We start from the raw sequence: 19,496 nt of genomic DNA, 5'->3' as shown, positions 1-19,496 counted from the left end.
TTGTCTCTATTCCTTTCTTATACAAATATTCTTGTTTCCAAGGCTTTTCCTGAAGTTTTTCACTTCCCTTCATCTACAGGAAATGTCTCTGAACCTCAGTTTGAAATCCAACCCCAGAGAATTTACAGTGGAAACATGACCCAGACACATAAATCCAGGGAGAGAGAGAGAGAGAGAGAGAGAGAGAGAGAGAGAGAGAGAGAGAGAGAGAGAGAGAGAGAGAGATCCCTGTTAGACTGACCCAGGAAGCTGAGGCATAGGAAGGCTCTTTGTCCCATGCCCTTTCCAATCCTCCTTAGGAAGCTAGTGAATGCTGGGAGACACCTGAGCACAGTCACCACTATGGGCATCCCAGCTCCCTTTCCTCTACGCCCCTGCCCCCATCCCAATGTCCCTCACCTGGTAGGCAGCTTCTCTCATGAACTGCTTGGCTGGCTGCTTCCAGATGGCAGGCACTGTGATGACCCATCTGACATCAGAGTTCTCAAAGTCCGACCCTGCCTGGTCACTCAGCTCCTAATGTCAAGAAGAGTAAATGTAACAGGTGGGGAGATGCTGCTGTCCCCTGGGACACACCTCCTGTGGCTCTGCTGAACAGTCAGGATTTTAACAGCACTTCAGAGGAGTCTGTGCCTGGCCCCCACATAGCAGTGTGCGGGCAGGGTGCTCCTGGCTCTCATTTATCTCATCACCCACGTCCTTTAGGGGACTGTCCTCATTCCTATATCCCTAGCTCCCTGAAAACTGCTGCCTCTGTGGATTTACCTGTCATGAACATTTCATACAAATGGAATCACATGCTGTGGCTTTTATATATTGTTTCTTTTGTTTTACAAGACGTTTTTAAAGTTTATCCATACTGTAACATGTATCAGTATTCCACTCCTTTGTTGTGGTGAATGACATTCCAATGAACGGACGCACCACATTTGGTTATCCATCGGACATTTGAGTTGTTCCCACTTTTTAGGTATTATGAATAATACTGCTATGAACATTCATGGAACAGTTTTATGTGCACACGTTTTCCTTTCCCTGAGGTGTGTGCCTAGGAGTGGAATTGCTGGGGGACATCTGTGTTTATCTTTTGGAGGGGACGACTTCCAAATTTGTTTCAAAATGCCGAGCCATTTCACCTTCCAGCCAGCAGTGCTGCAGAACACTCTCCCCTGTTCTGACCCCAGGGCCTACCTCTCCTCCCTGCAGGCGGCACCTCTGCCCAGCTGGTGGGTACAGCAGCCCCAGATGGCCTAACACACGCGGGGCTGACTGCCACATCCTCACCTTCAGCGCCTGCTCCTTGAAGTACTGCAGGGCGTATGTGAAGATTTCCAGGGCTTTGACTTTCTTGCCATTTGCCGCTGTCAGGTCCGTGTCCATGGTGAGGTCCTGGGGGAAGAAAAACACGTGCCGGTAGAGAGGGGCAAGGAGAGCCGGGCCTTTGGTCGGGGGAACTGCTGTTTGGAGGTCAGCGGAATCTACTTTCCCCAAAGGCACCCGACAGTAATGCCCCCTTACTGTAGAAGAGTCTGGCTGTTCTCTCCAGGCCCCACCTCATGGCACCCCCTTCCTCCCCTTCCCCCCTCTCTCTCCCTTTGTTGGATCCTCAGGAGTCGGCATCTCTGGCCAATAGCAGGTCCCGGGAAGAACGAGTGGGTAGCAGGTGCCAAGCCCAGGGAAATTTACATGCGACTTCCAGACACCAGTCACCCTCGGGAGCCCTGTGATAGCAGCTTAAATCATGCCACTTCTCTGCCAAGCAGGATGCTAACACACACGAATCTCTCCTTCCCCGGTGAGCTGCCAGCCAAATCCCTGAAATAGAAGAGCTCCTATTTTAAGGCCGGTTCTGTCTAATCTGCTGAAAGGGAGGCATGGCTGCCTCTCTGGCTCTGTCAGAAGCCAAAGCAGCTGTTATACATAGTCCCCGGGTAGAGGACGCTGTGCAGAGGCCAGATGGTGGGTGGAAAGAGGTCATCAGAAAAATGATGAGCAGGTCTCCAGGGGGAGAGAATGGGTGGAGCGTGGAAGGAAGCCCCTGGTCTAACCTGGTTATTAGTGCCAGGAACAAGTTAATCAGTAGACACCAGACTGAGGCAGGCTACATAACTGCCTTTGTTTTAGGTAGGGCCACAAGTTACTAACGGGTCCTTGTGGAACCTTTGTGTGTATTCTAAACCATCTCCTCATGCTCCCTGCTCCCAGCCAGCACCCACTTCTCCTGTTTCTAGACTCTCAGGCTCAGGGAGGCGGCTGAGTCCCATGAAGCTACACTTCACCCCGTGTATCCACTGCCCAATCCTGACAACCAGCACGGAGTCCCACCCGGAGAAAAGGGGTGAGTCCTTTGCAGTCCAAGCTGATCCACGGCCCAGAAATGCAACCTCACGTGAGCCTGGAGCCTTGGACGGTGAGGAGCCAGAGGTGGCTTTCCCACCACCTCTGCGCTGCCATCTGCAAATGCTAATGGAAGCCACTTGACTAGCGCGTTCCCTCCTCTGGAGCATCATGCATTTCTACCACTTGGATCCTTATATTCTCCTGGTGAGCAAGATGCTATGACTGTCTGCATCCTAAAAAGGAAGTATAACGAAGTACAGCAAGGTCACATGGCTTGGACTAAGTGTCTTGGAGGAACCAAGAGTGAAACTGAAACCCAAGGTATGTGGCTCAGAGTCGGTGGTCTTCATCTAGCCCCCACCTTTCCCATGAAGCTCTGGGGCAGGGATGTCTGTTGGACCTGGGCATCTCACAGAACTTGCTCAGGGTTTCAGAAGAGAGGCTACTGCTCTGGCATTCAGGCCTCTAATGGCTGCTCCACTTGTACTTGGCTCCTTGCTCCACACACAGACAGTGGCCTGTCCAATGTTACTGGTTGTTACTTCCAAACCAACCAGCTAATAGCCACAGCCCTGACCCACCTTCCCTCCTTGGGCCTTTGGACACAAGCTGGTCTCAGTGGATAGAGGGCAGCAAGGTGGCAATACCCTATACCTGTGTCACAGCTGGGGTCTTCTCAGGCTTGTCTGCTTTCTAAAAAAACAAACAGCTAAATACCCCCAACACCGCCCCCCCCCCACACACACACAGCAGGAAGAACTGTCAGTCCACAAATGGATATGCACTCCAGGCTGTTTCCAAGAGCCAGTCAGATGGGCATTAATTTCTGTTTGGGAGAACCTGGAGGGCTCCGGTGGAACATCCCTCACACTAAGGTCCCTTGCTCTCCTAGAAAAGCCAGCTCACCCCTGTGGTGTGGAGTTTCATCTTGAACTTCTCCAAGTATAGCCACTGCTTGGCCTCGTTGGGGTCCAGGTCATGGTAGAAGTCCCTGGCAGCGTACCCAAAGCTGTGGAACTTCCTCTCTGGTGTCAGCAAGATGGTGGTCGGGGTCTTCTGGTTGGAAACGCCAGGGTCACCTCCCTCCCATCTCCTGTCACCAAGAGAAAGCAGAAGTTACAGGCCTTTGAAAACCCCAGTCCAGTCAGCATAGTGGAGCTGAGTACCTGCTATGCATATGTCTGTCACTGATGTGAGTGCTCGGACTTACTCTGTATCAGCTAACATCTAGACACACCTCAGTTAGAATGAGAAGAGGCAAAAACCAGGTTCTTACTCAAAATAAGCTGTGTTTATCTTTCACTCGGTGTTTGCTGAGCACCTACTATGTGCCACATGCTGGTGACAGAGGGGACAAAGCTTATTATGCTTCAGCCTTCCAATAACACAGAGTCTGGATGGTCACACATTTTTTTGTTTTTTATTGCAAGCACTCAGCTGCAGACATGGGTACAGAGCTGGCCAGAATCCTCTTCTAAATAGGATGGGTGTGAACAATCACATCGGACCTTCCTGACCAGGGAAATGGCCTAAGGGGCCAAAGAAGGTATTCATAGTGGCTGGTGGGGCCCAGGAGACAGGACTCAGGAGAGAATGGAAGATGGGGAGAACAAGTAGACCTCGTAGAGAAGGTCACTCCAGGCTACTCTGAGGTGAGCTGGCCCAGGAAGCTAAATGATGGTGTTGGTCAGACAAAGCGTGTGTACGTGAGAAAAGCCACATGTAAATAAGAAGAGCGAGGAATGAGCTGGGAAAGCAGCAGAGCCAGGCTGGAGAGAAGCCCGCAGACTCGGGTTTAATCTGTGAATAATGGGGGTCCCTGAAAGCCTAACAGATCAGAGATGCTGCCGTTGAGAACAGACTGAACTCGAAGGAATGGAGGCCAGAAGGCAGATGCAGAGGTCGGGCCCAGCCTGGGACAGAGCTGAGAGAGACACAAGAAGAGAGAAGTGAGTACCAAACAAGTCCAGAGGGAGATGACAGCCAAGGAGCCACAGGACCCTGCAGCGGGAGCACAGACAGTGACCTGGAGTGCTGGGGAGGAGGGGCTTTCGGGGAGCACCCGGAAGAGCACAAGCATTTCACCGGAGGGAAAGGCCCCAGACACAACTTCCACAGCTCAGTGACAGCCCCAGTGACAAGAAGGGATGGCACTAGGGGTCATCCAGGACTGGTCAGTTATAAACTGAGGAAGTAACAGCAGAGGCAGAGGAGGGCACAGGTAGGCAGACACAGGTGTGCAATGGGGCAGAAGGAAAAGCAAGAGCCAAGGACACAGTGTGGGGAGGACAGGCTACTCATGCTTCTTCTCTCTTTGGGGTCCCTGCCTTCCAGAAGCCAGGGCTGCCAAGAGCTGTGCCCTCCCCTGCCAAGCTTAGACCTGGGAGCAGCCTCAGGTGGAGACTCGGTGCCAGACACTGGCCCAGTCCAGCAGGGGAGGGGGCAGCTGCGGCCCAGGCTGAGTTCCAGCCTGTTCTCGTGTGCATCACTACAGTCAGCATGAGGAGACGTCACAGAGCAGATGGGTGCCTCCCTCCCGAGGGACTTCCACTCGGATGGTTCTGGCATTATCCCTGGCCAGCTTCTCCGTCAGGAAGCATGCTCTCCCTCAGGCTAAGTGTCCTAGGTGACTGAATGGGGACATGGGGTGACTTTTACGCTAGGTAGTTCTGTTCTCTGCTTTCTGCAGGTGGACACCCCACGAGCTTCTTCCACTCAATCTTTTATTCTTTCATTCCCATAAATTTTATATATTTATCCCCTCACCACTGTGCATGTGCATATGCGTGCACATGTGTGTGCGTGCACTTGCACACACACACACGTACTGCATGTAGAAGGGTCCTCACAGAGGCCAGAAGAGGGCCTGGAGCTGGAGTTATAGGCAGTTGTGAGCCACCCGATGTGGGTGCAGGGAACGGAACTGGGGTCCCCTGGAAGGGCAGCTCGTAAACTTCTGGGCCATCTCTGCAGCCCTCTTCATCCCTATTCACTGCAGTCTCTTACACTTTCTCACCCATGCCTTTATCAGGCAGAATCTGGCCATGTCAACATGTTCAGAGTGGCAGAAAACCAGAGCAGAGGCAACCTCGCTACACAGTCTCCACAGCAACGAGGCTGACACCTCCATCCAAAGGACTCTCGCTGTGAGTCACCTCTCGATGCCGACCACCCTGAGGAACAGCACTTCTTAGAACAACTTCAGGGAAGCTGACAAACAGGTCTGTGCTCTCTCTCACTGGGGTTTTCCATCTCTAGGGACATCTGTCTGGCTGCCAGAGGTGGAATCCAGGGTCCATAGCCCTCCGAGGGCCATGTGACATCGGGGTTCAAGAGCCAATCTGAGCCACCAAGCTGGACAACCTGAGTTCCATCCCTGCCCGGGACTCATGAGGTGGACACAGAGAACCTACTCCTGCACCACAGTGTCCTCTGACCTCTGCGCCCTCCCTGCGGCAGAGGATCACCTTGGCATGTGCGTTCCCCCAACCTTCACCTAATTAATGAATAAAAATAGTTCTTTATGTTTTTAAGAACAAAGCTGGCTTTCCATTGTTCATTGTGTGTGTGTGTGTGTGTGTGTGCGCGCGCGCGCATGTGCACATGTGTGCACGTGTGTGTGTGCGTGGGGTCGCCCAGGCATAGGCCAGAGGTAAACACTGATATCTTCCTTAATTGCTTGCTGCCTGATTTTTTGAGACAGGGTCTGACTGAACACGGGCTGGCCAGTGAGATCCAGGGACTGGCCTGTCCCCACACCTCACCACTATCCCTGCTCTTACACCATTGCTGGGGACCTGAGCTCATGTCCTCACACTTGCTCACAAGCTCTTTACCCACTGAGCCACCTCCCCAGACCCTGGAACCTCTTGGTGGCAACAGCCTCAGGCCGAAACACCTGGTTTTCAAGAGAATGTAGGGCCTCATGAGGTGCATTTGACATTTGACGTTGCGGAATGATGTCGTCCTTTACAAACCTCACAATACAGTTTTGGAAAAATAACCAAAACAGGAAAACCCAAACAGAAACCAAACAAACAAACAAAACCCAAAACAACTCTTAGTGTTTTAAGTGAGGCTATGCTTTTGTGCTGGGCCACATTCATAGCTCCTTAGCCAAGCGTGGCCACATGCAGCCTGCTGCAGGATGGACACCTGGTAAACAGGCTTGCTTTGAGTCAGTTTTACGATGACGACGACTTTAGACAGATAGCTGAGGTCTCACTCTAGGAGTGATGGCTGAATCCCACAATTAACCCTGTTACAGGCAACACAGAACCAATCCCGGTGCATCTTAAATCAACCCTGGTTGGAAAAACAGTCACAAATCCTGAGCTCCTGAAGCTTTCTGCGGAAGTCTGAGGACTGGAGGAGCTGACGATGAACCCCAGGGATGGTGGTGTGGGAGCCAGGCTGCTGTAGGCGTTAAAGTTGCCCCAGGGCACTTGGGCTTTAGGGTCACCAGGCTAAGGTCCTCCCTTGCTTGCTTTCCCAGTTGTCTGGTGGTTTCTGTACAGAAGGAAGGCTCCTTCCTGCTTACATGTTCATGTATGCTGACTTGATCAGAAGAAAACCTCACTAAATTTGCACAGACGCACACGAGGCATGCACTACCGTCATCCCCATCTCAAAGGTGAGGACACGGAGGTGCAGTGGCTTCAGTGGTTGCCTGGGGTTACACAGAGGGGCTGAGGTGGCCCTTGGATCACCTCTGTCACAGATACCAAACAGGGCACCTCTTGGCTGTGCTCACCCAGGCCAAACCCTGGAATCACTTTGGCTGGGATTCAATATACTGTATAGCCCCTCCCAAAACTATGTAAGAATTAAACTAATGAGTTGGCAGGTGGGACCCTGCAGTCTTGATGTTAGAAAGCAGCACAGGGAGTCTGGCCTGAATCCAGTGTTCTCCCTAAGCACCAGTGACTAGCCCTACCTCCAAGTTTACACAGGCGAGGTGACCAGGCTCATGATGCCCTCCCCGGCAGCACTCACCTCATCACGTGGATACATTCTGGCTCCTTGGTAAAGCTGTAGGCATAGCCACTGGATGTGGTCCCAAAGTCGATGGCCACCACCACAAGAAACGTCTGCTGTTCTGAGACCGGATCAGCATCGTTCTGCAAATGCACAGCAAGGCAGTGGAGGGTCAGCGCCAGGCAGGAAGAAGCCTCTGCCCTGCCCGGTTTCACCTTCACTACAGGTAGACTACCCCAGCTCAAGCAGACCAGCCTCAGATCCCACCTGAGTGGCTCCAAGAGAGATGAAGACACCCCAGATTGGGGTGTGGGTCAACTGTCTAAGAGCGCCACCTACAGACACTTCTCAGCTGTGCACACGGAGGTGCTACCATGGTGCACAAGCCCTGTAGAGTGGCTCCGTGTGTGTGGACACAATCTCCCCACTGTCGCTGTCCCCAGCTCCCTCTGCAGAAACCCTGCCACCACTCAGAGCTCTCGCCAGTGCCTGCTCCATCTTTACAGTGTTTCCTTTACCTGGACAGGTGCATGCATGGTGACTCTGTCCAAGCCCACATACCCATCATGTGACCTCAGGGCCCAGGCCTCATGTGCACAGCTGTTCCTCATCTGTGAGGCCATTGGAACAGCCCACCTCAGGTATCTCAGCTTTCTTTCTTTTTTTTTTTTTCTTCCTAAAGCAATGTAGACTTTCCTTTCCTTTTCTTCTATTTTAATTCCCAAAGAACACCAAATTATAAACCTGGCAAACTGTGGACTGAGCTGCTCTGGCTAAATTGGGGGTGAGAACACTACCACTGGCCTCCCTTCTCACTCTCCCCAAGTGCCCTCCCAAGGAGCAAAGGGTACAAAGTCTGAATCTTAGGGGACCAGGCCCACAGGTTCCTATTTCCTCCAGTGTACTCAGAATGTGGTCCAGGACTAAGGGAGTTTCCCAGATTCAAGACTGAGACTCCTGAGTGTAAGCCTTTCACACTGAGAGGGCTCTGGGACAAACAAAAAAAGGCAGCAACCCCCTAGGGAGCAGTGGCTCCCATGTGTTCCTCATTAGGACCTTTGTGGATCTGAACAGCAAGTCCAAAGCTACGCTTCTGTGGGCTGCCCCTGCCATCCATCTTTCCTTGTATGAGGACTGGGGAGGGCAAGAGCCCATCCCCTAAGACCAGTGGCTGCTCAGATCTCTCCAAGGAAAATGGAGAAAGAAGCAATTCCCTAGCCACTGATTCTTGGACACAGAGAGAACCTCTGTAGTGGGTAGCCATTCCAGCTTTGATCTGGCATTGAGACTCTGGCAACTGTCACGCCTACGAGGCAGGGCCAGGGGAGGCGCCTGGAGACCCAGATCTGGATGGGCCAGCACTCTCTCTCTCTCTCTCTCTCGGTTCCGGGACTCTGAACAGTGGAGGTGGACCGAGCAGAGCTCCAGAGAACACTGCTGGACTGTGATACACACTTCCCCAGACCCCGTGACCTACCTATCACTTAATTTGTAAGTTACGCCATTAAATAAATATCCTTTTAACTACATGGAGTGGCCTTAATAATTTCACCAATATCTAAACCTCCATGGACAAAGCCACAACATTTCGCTGACTGGTCCCCAAGACATGGTGCTTCCTTACAAGAAGTTGCCTTGTCATTTCTAGGATCTGGTCTCTCAAGATCTGATCCCTCTGTCTGCTCACTTTATCCTCCAGGCTGGTGTCTCTGCAAACATCAGCCACACCTCAGAAAGCTTTTCCAGGTCCAGGGTATGGAACAGGTTTGGCAGAGTGCACACACCACCACCACCTCAATGTACACTCAGCAACGGGAGAGAGAAAGCAAAGGCAGTTAGTGCATGCACATGCACACACACACACATTTCTTACCAAGATATGGGAAGGGGACAGAGGTGTTATTCCTGTGTCCCCGAGACTCCGGGCTGGAGAGGAATATGCAGATGTGGGGGCCGTTTCTAAAAGCAAAGGCAAAAATTAGATTCTTAAAAGTTACATGGACCAGTCTAGGGAGCAGAAAAAGATGCCTATGTGGCTTTGCTCTCCACACAGGGGTTCTTGCAAGTCTGCTACCATGCTGAGCAGAGCTAATTCCCAGCCAGGAAGGTGGGATGTCCCTGGCCAGGCCAGCACTTTGTGCTTGGCCTTTAGAACTTGAACAACTGGATGTCCCTATCCCTTTTCTCTAAGTGACCACCAGGCCTGTCACTGTCTCACACACACACACACACACACACACACACACACACACACACACACACACACACTGCTCAACAGGAGGTGCTGCTCTGTTCCCAGAAGGGCTCAGCTCCTGGCCAGGTGCTCTGTAAGGCAGACTCCACAGTGGGCTAGTGCAACCTGAATCCTCTGCAATAGAACGTGGTCCTCTGAGCAACGCAGCCATTACCTTCATCAGATCAGCTGTAGCTGTTTTCAAGAACCCACCTCAATGGGGTCTGTCAACTATGAACATTCCCTCACTTGAGAGTCCAGCCTTTCCTCCCGGCATGTGTATGCCATTCTGCCCTAATTGCAATGGCCTTGGGGTCTTGGGAGTGCTGGAGTACACAGGCAGGGGAAACTTTAATGGAAGGGGCTCCTCCAGTGTGGCTATGGAGAAGCCATGACCCCAGTGCTCGGTGAAGATTTTCTAGTATGGCTGCTTTGTAGTCACCCATGCTCTGTAAGCCCAACAAACTCATTTCCCACTCTGACCTTTGGTGGAATCATATGTTGTTATTGAGACTTTTTTTTTTTTTTTTTGGTTGGTTGGTTTTTTTGTTTGGTTTTTTGAGACAGGGTTTCTCTGTGTAGCCTTGGCTGTCCTGGAACTCACTTGTAGACTTTTTTTATTTTTTAATGTGCAATGGTGTTTTGCCATGGGTGTCGAGTTGACTGGAACTGGAATTACAGGTTGTTGTGAGCTGACAAGTGGGTGCTGGGAATTGAACCCAGGTTCTCTGGAAGAGCAATCACTGCTCTTAACCACTGAGCCATCTCTCCAGCTCATCACTTGTAGACTTTATAATGGGGAGATAGATGTCATTTATGTCTCTCCAGGGAAGGAACTATTGCAGCAGTACCAGAGAGGATGTGACAATTTCCATGGATTCTGGAAGAGCATCTATAGCCCACAGGCTCCCAAAGGTGCACAGGACACCCCCTATCCCAGGGTTAACAACTCCTGTCCACAGGACATGGGGCATGAGTACAACTCCGAAGACAGCATCTGATGGCTGATGCACCACCTGCCATCTTCTTCTAGCACAAGGACCTCCAAAGCACGGACAACTCATGTCTTCAGGGGTACTGACGGTGTCTAATATTGGGGGCCTGTAGCAGCCAAAAGGGGGCTGGGTTAGCTTCCCTGGCCCTGGGACACAAGGAACACTAAGTCAAACAGAAGAAGGGCCAACAGCAAAATAGCATAAATATCATGTTGTCCCGGCCCTGTTGCAATGATTCAAGTACAGACATTTGTTCTGCAGTAGTCTCAGGGGCCCCCAAGGACAAGACACACTGTCCCTGGTCAGTGCTTGAAGGCTCCACAGTGGCCTTATGCCCATTGCCCAGGGCTGGCAGGGCTCCAGAGCAACCAAGCGAAGACCAGAAGCTGCCAACCAATCGGGGAAACAATAGCCAGATGCCACACGCCCACCAGTACCAGGGGCCAGGTCTTACTCTGAATACCATGCTGGTTTAGTACACAGCTTAATTCCATGTGGGCAGTAGGTGGGTTGGCTTTCTCTGGGAAGTACCCCCCCCCCGGTGGAGGGGAGAGCATGAAAAATAGCTCCATCTGCTAAATCACTTTGCGTTAATCTCAGGCTCTTGCAGAATTACTTTTTTCTACTTGGTGGGAATTCAAACAGCATCATCTCAGTGACTCTTGAACAGACTAAGGAGTGAAACAGATCAAGAAAATGCAAATGGAAGCTTTGAATCTGCAAGTCACCTCCCATCTGTGGGCTTACAGCCCTTCTCTTCACCAGGAGACTCAGCAAGTATAGAAGATGGCCGGCTTCAATGCCACCAGAGAAATGCAGACCAAAACTGCAATGAAAGCAGGGTGTGGTGGCACACACCTTTGATCCGAGCACCTGGAAAGCACAGGCAAGCGAATTTCTTGAGTTTAAAGCCAACTGGTCTACCAAAAACTACAATGAGATGTTACTTCACCCACAAGGATGACTATAATTTTTGAGAGGAAAGGAAAACAAGTACAGAAATTGGAACTCTCATGCATTGCTGGTGAGAATGTAAATGGTGCAGCTGCTGTGCAAAACAGTTTGGCAGCTCCTCGAAATGTCATATACAGAATAACTGTATGATCCAGCAACGTAACTACTAGGGACTTGAAAACAGACTCACAGAGAGACTTGTATGTGAATGTCATTGCCGCAATATTCACAATAACCAAAAGGTAGAAATAAGCTCATGTGTCCACCAACAAAGGAGTGGGTAAGTAAAACGTTGTTCACTCAACACAGTGGGATGGTATTAGGAACAGTTCAACTATGTGCAAAGGGAATGGCATTCCTAGACACACTGTAACACCAGTGGACCAGGAAACTATTGAAATAAGCTGGACACGAAAGGGCAAATAGTACGTAATTTCACTTGTATGAACTATCCAGAATAGGCAAATTCAAAGAGTCAGAAAGTAGATGAAAGGTCACTGGGAGTTACTGCTTAATGAGCCCAGAGTCCTTGACCGGGACAATGAAAAGTTTTGCAAATAATTAGTGATGCCGTGGCACAGTGTTGTGAATATAAACCATGCTGCCCAACTAATGTTCATTTTAAAACTGTTTCAGTGCAAAGTTTTGTGTCATGTGTACTCTAACATAATAAAATAAATTTATTAAAAACTCATCTTGGGCTGAGGATGTACCTCAGCTAATAGAGTGCTGGCCTAGCATACACAAAGCCCTGGGTTTGATCCCCAGCACCATATAGTGGCCCACACCTGTAATCCCAGCACTGTGAAGGTAGAGAGGCTGGAGGATCAGATGCTCGGGGTCATCCCCATGCTACATAGGGAGTTTAAGGGCAGCCTGGACTACTTGAGCTTTGTCTAAAAACAAAACCTATGACTCATCTTGCTCATCAGAGGACACAATATTTCCTGTACCTATCAGTATCCATGTCCCAGGGTGCTTGGGCAGAGAGAGTACAGTTGGCTCCTCGGCTAGCCCACTGAACACCTCCAGCTTTGTTCGTCTCCAAGCTCAAGGCCCCTCTTTCCACAAAAGCCAGAGGATTCCTCTGTCTCCACACAGGGGCCCAGACAGGCAATCATTCCACTGGTTGATGATGGTTCCATTTTATATGCAACCCCCAGGGGTAACCTCGGGAGAGTTGCCATCTACCCAGGAGCTGCCCTCTTCCCACCTGCTACCTTGAAGGCCTAAGGCTGTGTGTCCACGTTTGCACAGAAGGTCTTGGAAGACACCAAACATTTAATTGCCCAGAAAATCTGGTGCTGGCAATTAGCAAACAAGTTATCATGCACAGATGATGCATCCACCCTGCTGTTGCCTGGTTCTAATTATCCCATCACTCAACCCTTCTCAAGCATGTCTTTGTTTGTCCCACTGACATGCAAAACAGCACATGTCCAGCCATGCATTGAACATGCACATGCCTTGGAACCTCAGGGGACACAAGGATATACTGAGGGCAAAAATCAAGGAGGCGGTTCTCATCCTCCCCTCCCCCGCTGCATATGGCATGGTATTTAAAAAAAAAATCATTTGACTTGCTGATCACTTTCCAGGCCTAGAGGCAGTCGAACTTCATGGACTTCTTCCATTAGAAATTAAAAGTCAGCTGCACTGTGCAGATTTCAAACTGATCTGCATAGATGGGGTAGATTGGTAACATTTTCAAAGATATGTGCAAAAACACTTTTTAAAACTTCATGGGGAAATGGAATAGCCTACTCTACTCCCTGAGAGGTCACAGTGAAAAGTTCCTGGGCACTGATAGTCTCAACCAGAACTGACTTCTTTCACGCTGTATACAAATAAGGATAATTAAACACACACGAGAAAAGGACAATGGAGCATCAACCACTTCCTGATGCATAGGAGATAACAAACCCCAGAACTGATCTATGAGTCTGCGAGCATAGGGAAGAAGAGTATTTCTCTGGCTATCCCTTACCAAAGACCGTCTACAAAGGGACACGCCGCGTGTCATTAGTTCATACGGCTGTACAGTGACATCTCCACAGGACACAAAGCTCAACCAGCAGAAGTTTCTGACTGGTGGGCTTAGGAACAATGAAGCCAAAGAGAAGAAAACTGGCTCAGCTGGAGGAGTGGAGAAGGAAGACAGCTAAGATGTAGACTAGAGGGAAATGCTTTACAAGGAAGGTGGCCAAGGGCAGAGCTGAAAATCCTAGGAATCCCACTGGATCACACAGAGACTATCCAAGGTCTGTCCATAGCACCGTGGGTGGATCAGCTTTCTGTGGCTGTGACAGAATACCTGAGATTATCAGCTAAAAAGGAGGGGTTTATGTTGACTGACGTCTCAGAGGATTGGCTCTGGTGCCTCGGTCCTGCTGCTCCAGGCCTGTGGTGGGGACATGTGGTGGAGGAAGTCTGCTTACCTCATTTGGGCCAGGAAGTACAGACGAGACAGAGACACAGACAGACAGACAGACACACACACACACACACACAACACACACATACACGCACACACACACACACACAGAGGCGTGGGGCGTGGGGGAGTCTCAATACCTCCTTCGAAGACACATGCCCAGTGACCTCACATCCTCCCAGGAGGCTCCGTTGTCTCCCAGTGGCCTTGGCAGAAGGGAAGAGGGACCCCGAAGTTAAGTTACAGAAGTTAGAAGGACAGGGACCATTCAAAGATGCAAGCCATCAATGGCAAAACCCAACAGGGCTAAGAGGAAGTGACCCTGGTGTTTTCCGGTGAATGGACATTTAATCATCAAGTCTCCTTCATCACTAGTTCTAGATAATTTTTTGTGGTGCTAGGAACTGAACTCAGAACCTCACAAATGCCAAAGGTGCTCTACCGCTGGACTATATCCTCAGTCCATGGTTTAGATAATTTAATATTACTCTGGTCTTGTACAATTAGGGTATAGGTGATCTTTTTCTTAACAGTTTAGTGAATATAAAAGCAAGTTGACAAGGGTGTTTGTTCATTTTTAATCCTGGAAGCCTCCAATACATTCTTCAATCAAGTCACTTTTAAAAATAAATTTTCAGTGCCAAAGGCTACAGAAAATCAAAGTATTTACACAGCAAAGGAAAAGAGAAACTAATAAATGCATTCTGAACCAGTAAGTCTCCTGCTACAGACCTCCTTGGAACCCCAGCCTAGCAGTGGGGAGCAGGTAGTTAGTTTAACCCTCATGGCTTGCCTTAATGGCCTAAGAATTAAAATGTAGGCTTCATCTGGTTCTAGCTACAAAATGCAAGGTATGTGAAAATACAACGCTGTTTTATTTGCTCCGGACTCTAATGGCTTTAATCCGAGCAGATGTTCTTTAAAAAGAAAAAAAAAAACTTGCAAAGGGAATCGTAATTCATAAACTTGCGGGACATTAGTCAGCAATGGCAGTGAGCAGACTCCCTGGCTGTCTGAGATACATGAAAATCGATCTCCCACTCTAAATACAACACTCTTAAAGATGAAGATGGAGCCACTGGCCTGACCTCAGGCTGCAGCGCTCCAGATTCATGTAAAATGTGACAGGTGGTCTCAACACAGGATGACCTCTCTGCAGTGTTTTCCTTGCTGACTTTCAGATTTATGTGTCTATTAAATAAACAGTCCTTTTTAAAGACATCATTTTTTTAAGATCCTACAATTTAAAAAATGCAATATGTATACATTTTCCATTTCTTCTTTCCGGGATGACAGGCATTTGCGAAGAAGCCTGGTCTTTCTCTCCTTACACACCCTCCCTGCAGTGTTAGCCTGGAAACTGATCTGCTCAAGGTCGTGTGTAGGTCACTGGGAAATGTCTTTTGGGAGGGGGATAAAAACTCTTTTATTGCCCTGGAACAGGCTTCATGGCTAGCCGAACTAACACATTATACCAAGCTGAAGTCCCATCTCAGTAAATAATTGATGGGATTTTTTTTTTAATTAATGTGGTTGATGTCCAGAGTAAATGGAAATTTTATTAGCATGAGCAGGGAGACCCTCTCACTATAGAGAACGCTGAGTATAAAATAACTGCTCTCCAAATGCTAAGTCCTAATTATGGAAATAAATGCTCCATGGTTGAAACCAAAGCATCTAGTATAGGCCGAATGGGGGCTGTCACAATGGGCTGTGTCTTCTAGTAACCCTTCCTGCTTCCTGAACAATCCAAGAGATGAGATGAGAACAGAACAGTTAGGTCTCCCCAGAGTCAATGAGTTCCCAGAATGCTCAGTCGGATAAAACATGCTCTCCTCATATTGGGTTCCCAGGCCTTCAAACTGTGCCTCTGCATGTCCAGGCAACTACCAGAAGCGGTGAGGAAATGCCTTCTAGACCAACAGCTTACACAAAATGGAACTCAGCAGCCATGCAGCCCCTGGCCACCAGCATCCAGCATTTAGAGAAACTTCACACATGCCTCAAGATAGTTCAGCCCATCAGTGCCCCACCCCCCACCCCATGGACTCTGTTCCATGGGTGGAGGTCAGGTCTTACTTCCTGTCTGATGCCCCTGGCTCCTGACATGTCACAGGATAGTTGGATGGACTGGTGAATGGATGGGTAGACAGACTGAAGAGTGGACAGATGGACTGGTGAATGGATGGGTAGACAGACTGAAGAGTGGACAGATGGATGTGTGTGTGTGTGTGTGTGTGTGTGTGTGTGTGTGTGTGTGTGTGCGTGTGTGTGATGGTTGGTGTTAACTGTCAGTTTGATATCTAAAATCAGCTGGCAGTGATCTTGATTACCCAAATTGAGGTGGAAAGGCCCGCTCCTCCGCTCCTCCACAGGTAGCATCGTTTCCTGGCTGAGATCCCGGAGTGTGTCATAGAATGTAATGGAGAAGTGGAGCTGAGCAGGCAACATTCATCCATCACTCTCCACTTCCTGACTGTGGGTATCATATGACCAGATGCTTCCAGCTCCTGCTGCCATGATGGACTGCACCCTTGAACTCAGAGCCAGAATAAAAGCTTTTTTCCTTGAGTTGCTTGTGTCAAGGTATTTCATCACAGCAACAGGAAAAGAAACTAGAACAGACGGATAGGTGGGTTTTTATCTGTGTCCAAGAGTGGACCTGGTGGCTATTACCCACAGATTTGGGGGGGCGATGAGGTCTTTCCCAACTGGGGCTCTAACCTCTCAGTCAGAGTATTAGGAATGCACCCAATGCTCTTTAGGTTACTGCTAAAACGTAGAATCAACTCTCAAATCAGCCAGATACACCTCTCTCTCTCCTCAGACACCCCTTTCGTCAGAGGAACCATCATGGTTCCCAGACAAGGAAGGTCCTACATGCTCTCTCTTTCTCGTTCCATCCCCAAGCCCCATCATTCCTGTTTCTAACGCCTCTCACTTCTTAGTTTGCATTCTGCAAAGTCACTACCACAGCCTTGTCCCAGACCCGCCATACTCACCCACCTTGCAGTCAGAGCATCCGGTCAAAGCTCAGCTTCTCCCACATCCTCAGTCCTGTCAGGGGCTTCTTAATGTCGATTCCCCGTGAGGAAAGGCTCAGCCCACTGATAACTCCGGCACTTCAAAGCCCACTGCATCCATCTACAGCCTCTTTTCACCCTATGCCTGGCCATGCCACATCTTCCCTAGGATCCCCAAACACTTTGGTTACTCTGCACACAAGAGTGTCCCAGCTTCTGTGTCAAGACAGCCCTGCCTTGTCCTCAGGCCCTATCCCCCAAAGTCAGCCCCTTTTGTTTGGGTACCAGGAGAAAGGACTCTGTTCATCGGTGCTTGGCAATGAACTGGCGACGTTCAGATGCCAGCTGCTCTAAATTGGGTTTCTCCATGAAACAACCACAAGGAAGAGGCAAGGGGCTGGGGACATGGATCAGAGGGTTTCACGCTGGTGTGCATTAGCGCCCCCTGGAGGGCTTGTTAAAGTGAAAGCTTCAGCACCCAACCCTTCCAACAGGGTTGAGGCACTAAAAACGTGAGCCCACGAGGAGTTTCCAGTCCCTGACTCTGCCCCAGACACCAAGGGCTACAGCTTTACAGAGACTCAAAACACGTCCATCACAGGAATGGCAACCTGTGAACTTTTACAGGATTGTAATTTTTGTTTGTAATTTGTGAGACGATGAAAAATGTAAAGACTGACCTGATATTAACGATTTATTATTCATAGCATGGTTGTGGAATCCTTTAAAAAAGATTTCCTTTAGGGAGACATCCTCAGATACTCACAGATGAAGCAATACAGTGACCGAGAGTCACGCCAAAATAATTTGGGCGGGGGTGTGGCTCAGTGGGTAGAGCGGCACATCCTGTAAACACAGCACTTGGGATGCAGCCCTCCAAGGTTACCTTTGCTGTCCTGGTTAGTTCAGAGTCACCCGGGAGGAGGAAACCTTAACTGAGGAACCGCCTCCATCAGCTTGGCCTGTGGGGCATTTTGTTAACCAGTGATTGACACGGGAGGTCCCGGCTCACTGTGGGTGGTGCGCTCCACACTGGGGCAGTCCCGAGTCATACAGGAAAGCAGGCTGAGCAAGCAGCATCCTCCATAGCTTCTGCTTCAGTTCCTGCCTCCAAATTCCTGACTTGAGCTCCTGCCGCCGTGGCTTCCCTTGATGATGGACTGGAACCCGAGTAAACCTTCCACACATTTTGTTTGTTTGTTTGTTTGTTTGTTTGTTTTGGTTATTCAAACTTGAGTTGTTAGTTTGGAACTATTTGAAATATACAAGCCCAGAAATCTATTGGGAAAGTTCTCACTGAACACACATTACATACCACGCTGAGCACTTTATAAGTGGAACTCACAAAATCCTGCCTTGTAAAGTTGCTGTTAGATACTGTCAAGATTCCCATTCTAATGGTGAGAAAAATTGAAGCCTGGGAGGTCTGGGTGCCGCCCAGCTGAATTCAGAGTTCTCCGAGTCCAAGCATTCCTCCCACTATCAGGCCCCATACGGATGAGAACGTGAAACAAGCATTGTCAACAGAATGTGTGGGGCTGGGTACTTCAAAAAGAACGGGTGTTTGTTTCCTTGAGTAGCTGGACTGGTTAGTCTTTATTGTCAACTTGACAGAGCCAGCAGTCACCTGGGAAGATGGAGTCTCAGTAGAGCATTGCCCAAATGAGATGGGCTGTGGTGTCTGTACGGAACAGTCTTGGTTGTTGATGGTTGTGAGAGGGCAACCCACTGTGGACAGTACTAGCCCTGGCAGATGGTCCTGGGTTGTGTGAGAAATGTGGCAGGGGGGCGGGGAAGAGGGAGAACGGGAGAAGAGTAAGCAGAGTCCCTCCCTGGTTTCTGCTTCAGTCCCTGCGCCAACCTCTCTTAGCAAAGCCTGTTACCTGGAAGTGTAAGCTGCTTTGGGTCATGGTGTTTATCACAGCAACAGAGATCAAATTGGAACAAGTTCCGGAAGCTGGGAAGTCTAGGGCTGAGAAGCCTCATGTGGATAGGCCTCCTTGCTGTGTCATCCCATGGCCAAGAGCAGAAGGGCAGAAGTAGCAGTGATCTGGGGACCAGAGGGGACACAGCCATCCTTTAGTCAGGAGGTCACTCTGTGATCACTAACCCGCTCCTGAGGTACCAGCAGTGATCCATCCACAAGGACAGAGTCCTTGTGACCGATCTAACCTCTGGAAGAGCCCACTCCAGCACTGCTGTGTTGGGCATTAAGTTCACACCACGTGAAATAGGGGACACAAACAATCATAACAGTTATGAATGAAAATCTCCACTTCACATATGAGCAAAACAGTATGGGGGCATCAGGGCATTCCCAAGTCAGGCCACCATGTAGTTCTGCCTTCCTTGGGGAAGGAAGTTCCTGAAGAACTGAACAAGAGCCTTTATTTTTCAAGCTATTAATTGGTCAAAACTCAAAGATCCAAGTAGGGGAGGGATAATTTGATGTCACAGAAGAATAGGAACAGAGTTAGGAAAGTGGGGGTTCAAATCCTGGCCTGGCCACTTTCCAGATGCAGGCCTGGAGTGGGCGACTT

General features: G+C 49.6%; 1 protein-coding gene across 2 annotated transcripts in view; it reads right to left on the bottom strand.

The window, feature by feature from the left end:
• Window positions 1–19,496, bottom strand: part of Hspa12a (heat shock protein family A (Hsp70) member 12A) — a 158,327-nt gene that overhangs the window by 24,709 nt on the left and 114,122 nt on the right. For both annotated transcript variants that reach the window (XM_037205720.1, XM_028880997.2), the window contains 5 exons: window positions 9,191–9,276; window positions 7,336–7,460; window positions 3,247–3,433; window positions 1,285–1,389; window positions 400–516 (listed from right to left, as the gene is read on the bottom strand). In XM_037205720.1, the coding sequence (XP_037061615.1) occupies window positions 400–516; window positions 1,285–1,389; window positions 3,247–3,433; window positions 7,336–7,460; window positions 9,191–9,276 (620 nt within the window). The remainder of the gene's footprint in view (window positions 1–399; window positions 517–1,284; window positions 1,390–3,246; window positions 3,434–7,335; window positions 7,461–9,190; window positions 9,277–19,496) is intronic.

The sequence above is a fragment of the Peromyscus leucopus genome, chromosome 1, assembly GCF_004664715.2.
Source record: "Peromyscus leucopus breed LL Stock chromosome 1, UCI_PerLeu_2.1, whole genome shotgun sequence".
Taxonomy (NCBI): Eukaryota; Metazoa; Chordata; class Mammalia; order Rodentia; family Cricetidae; genus Peromyscus; species Peromyscus leucopus.
The sequence above is the reverse complement of the archived record's forward strand: the minus strand, read 5'-3'. Positions and strand labels throughout refer to the sequence as shown.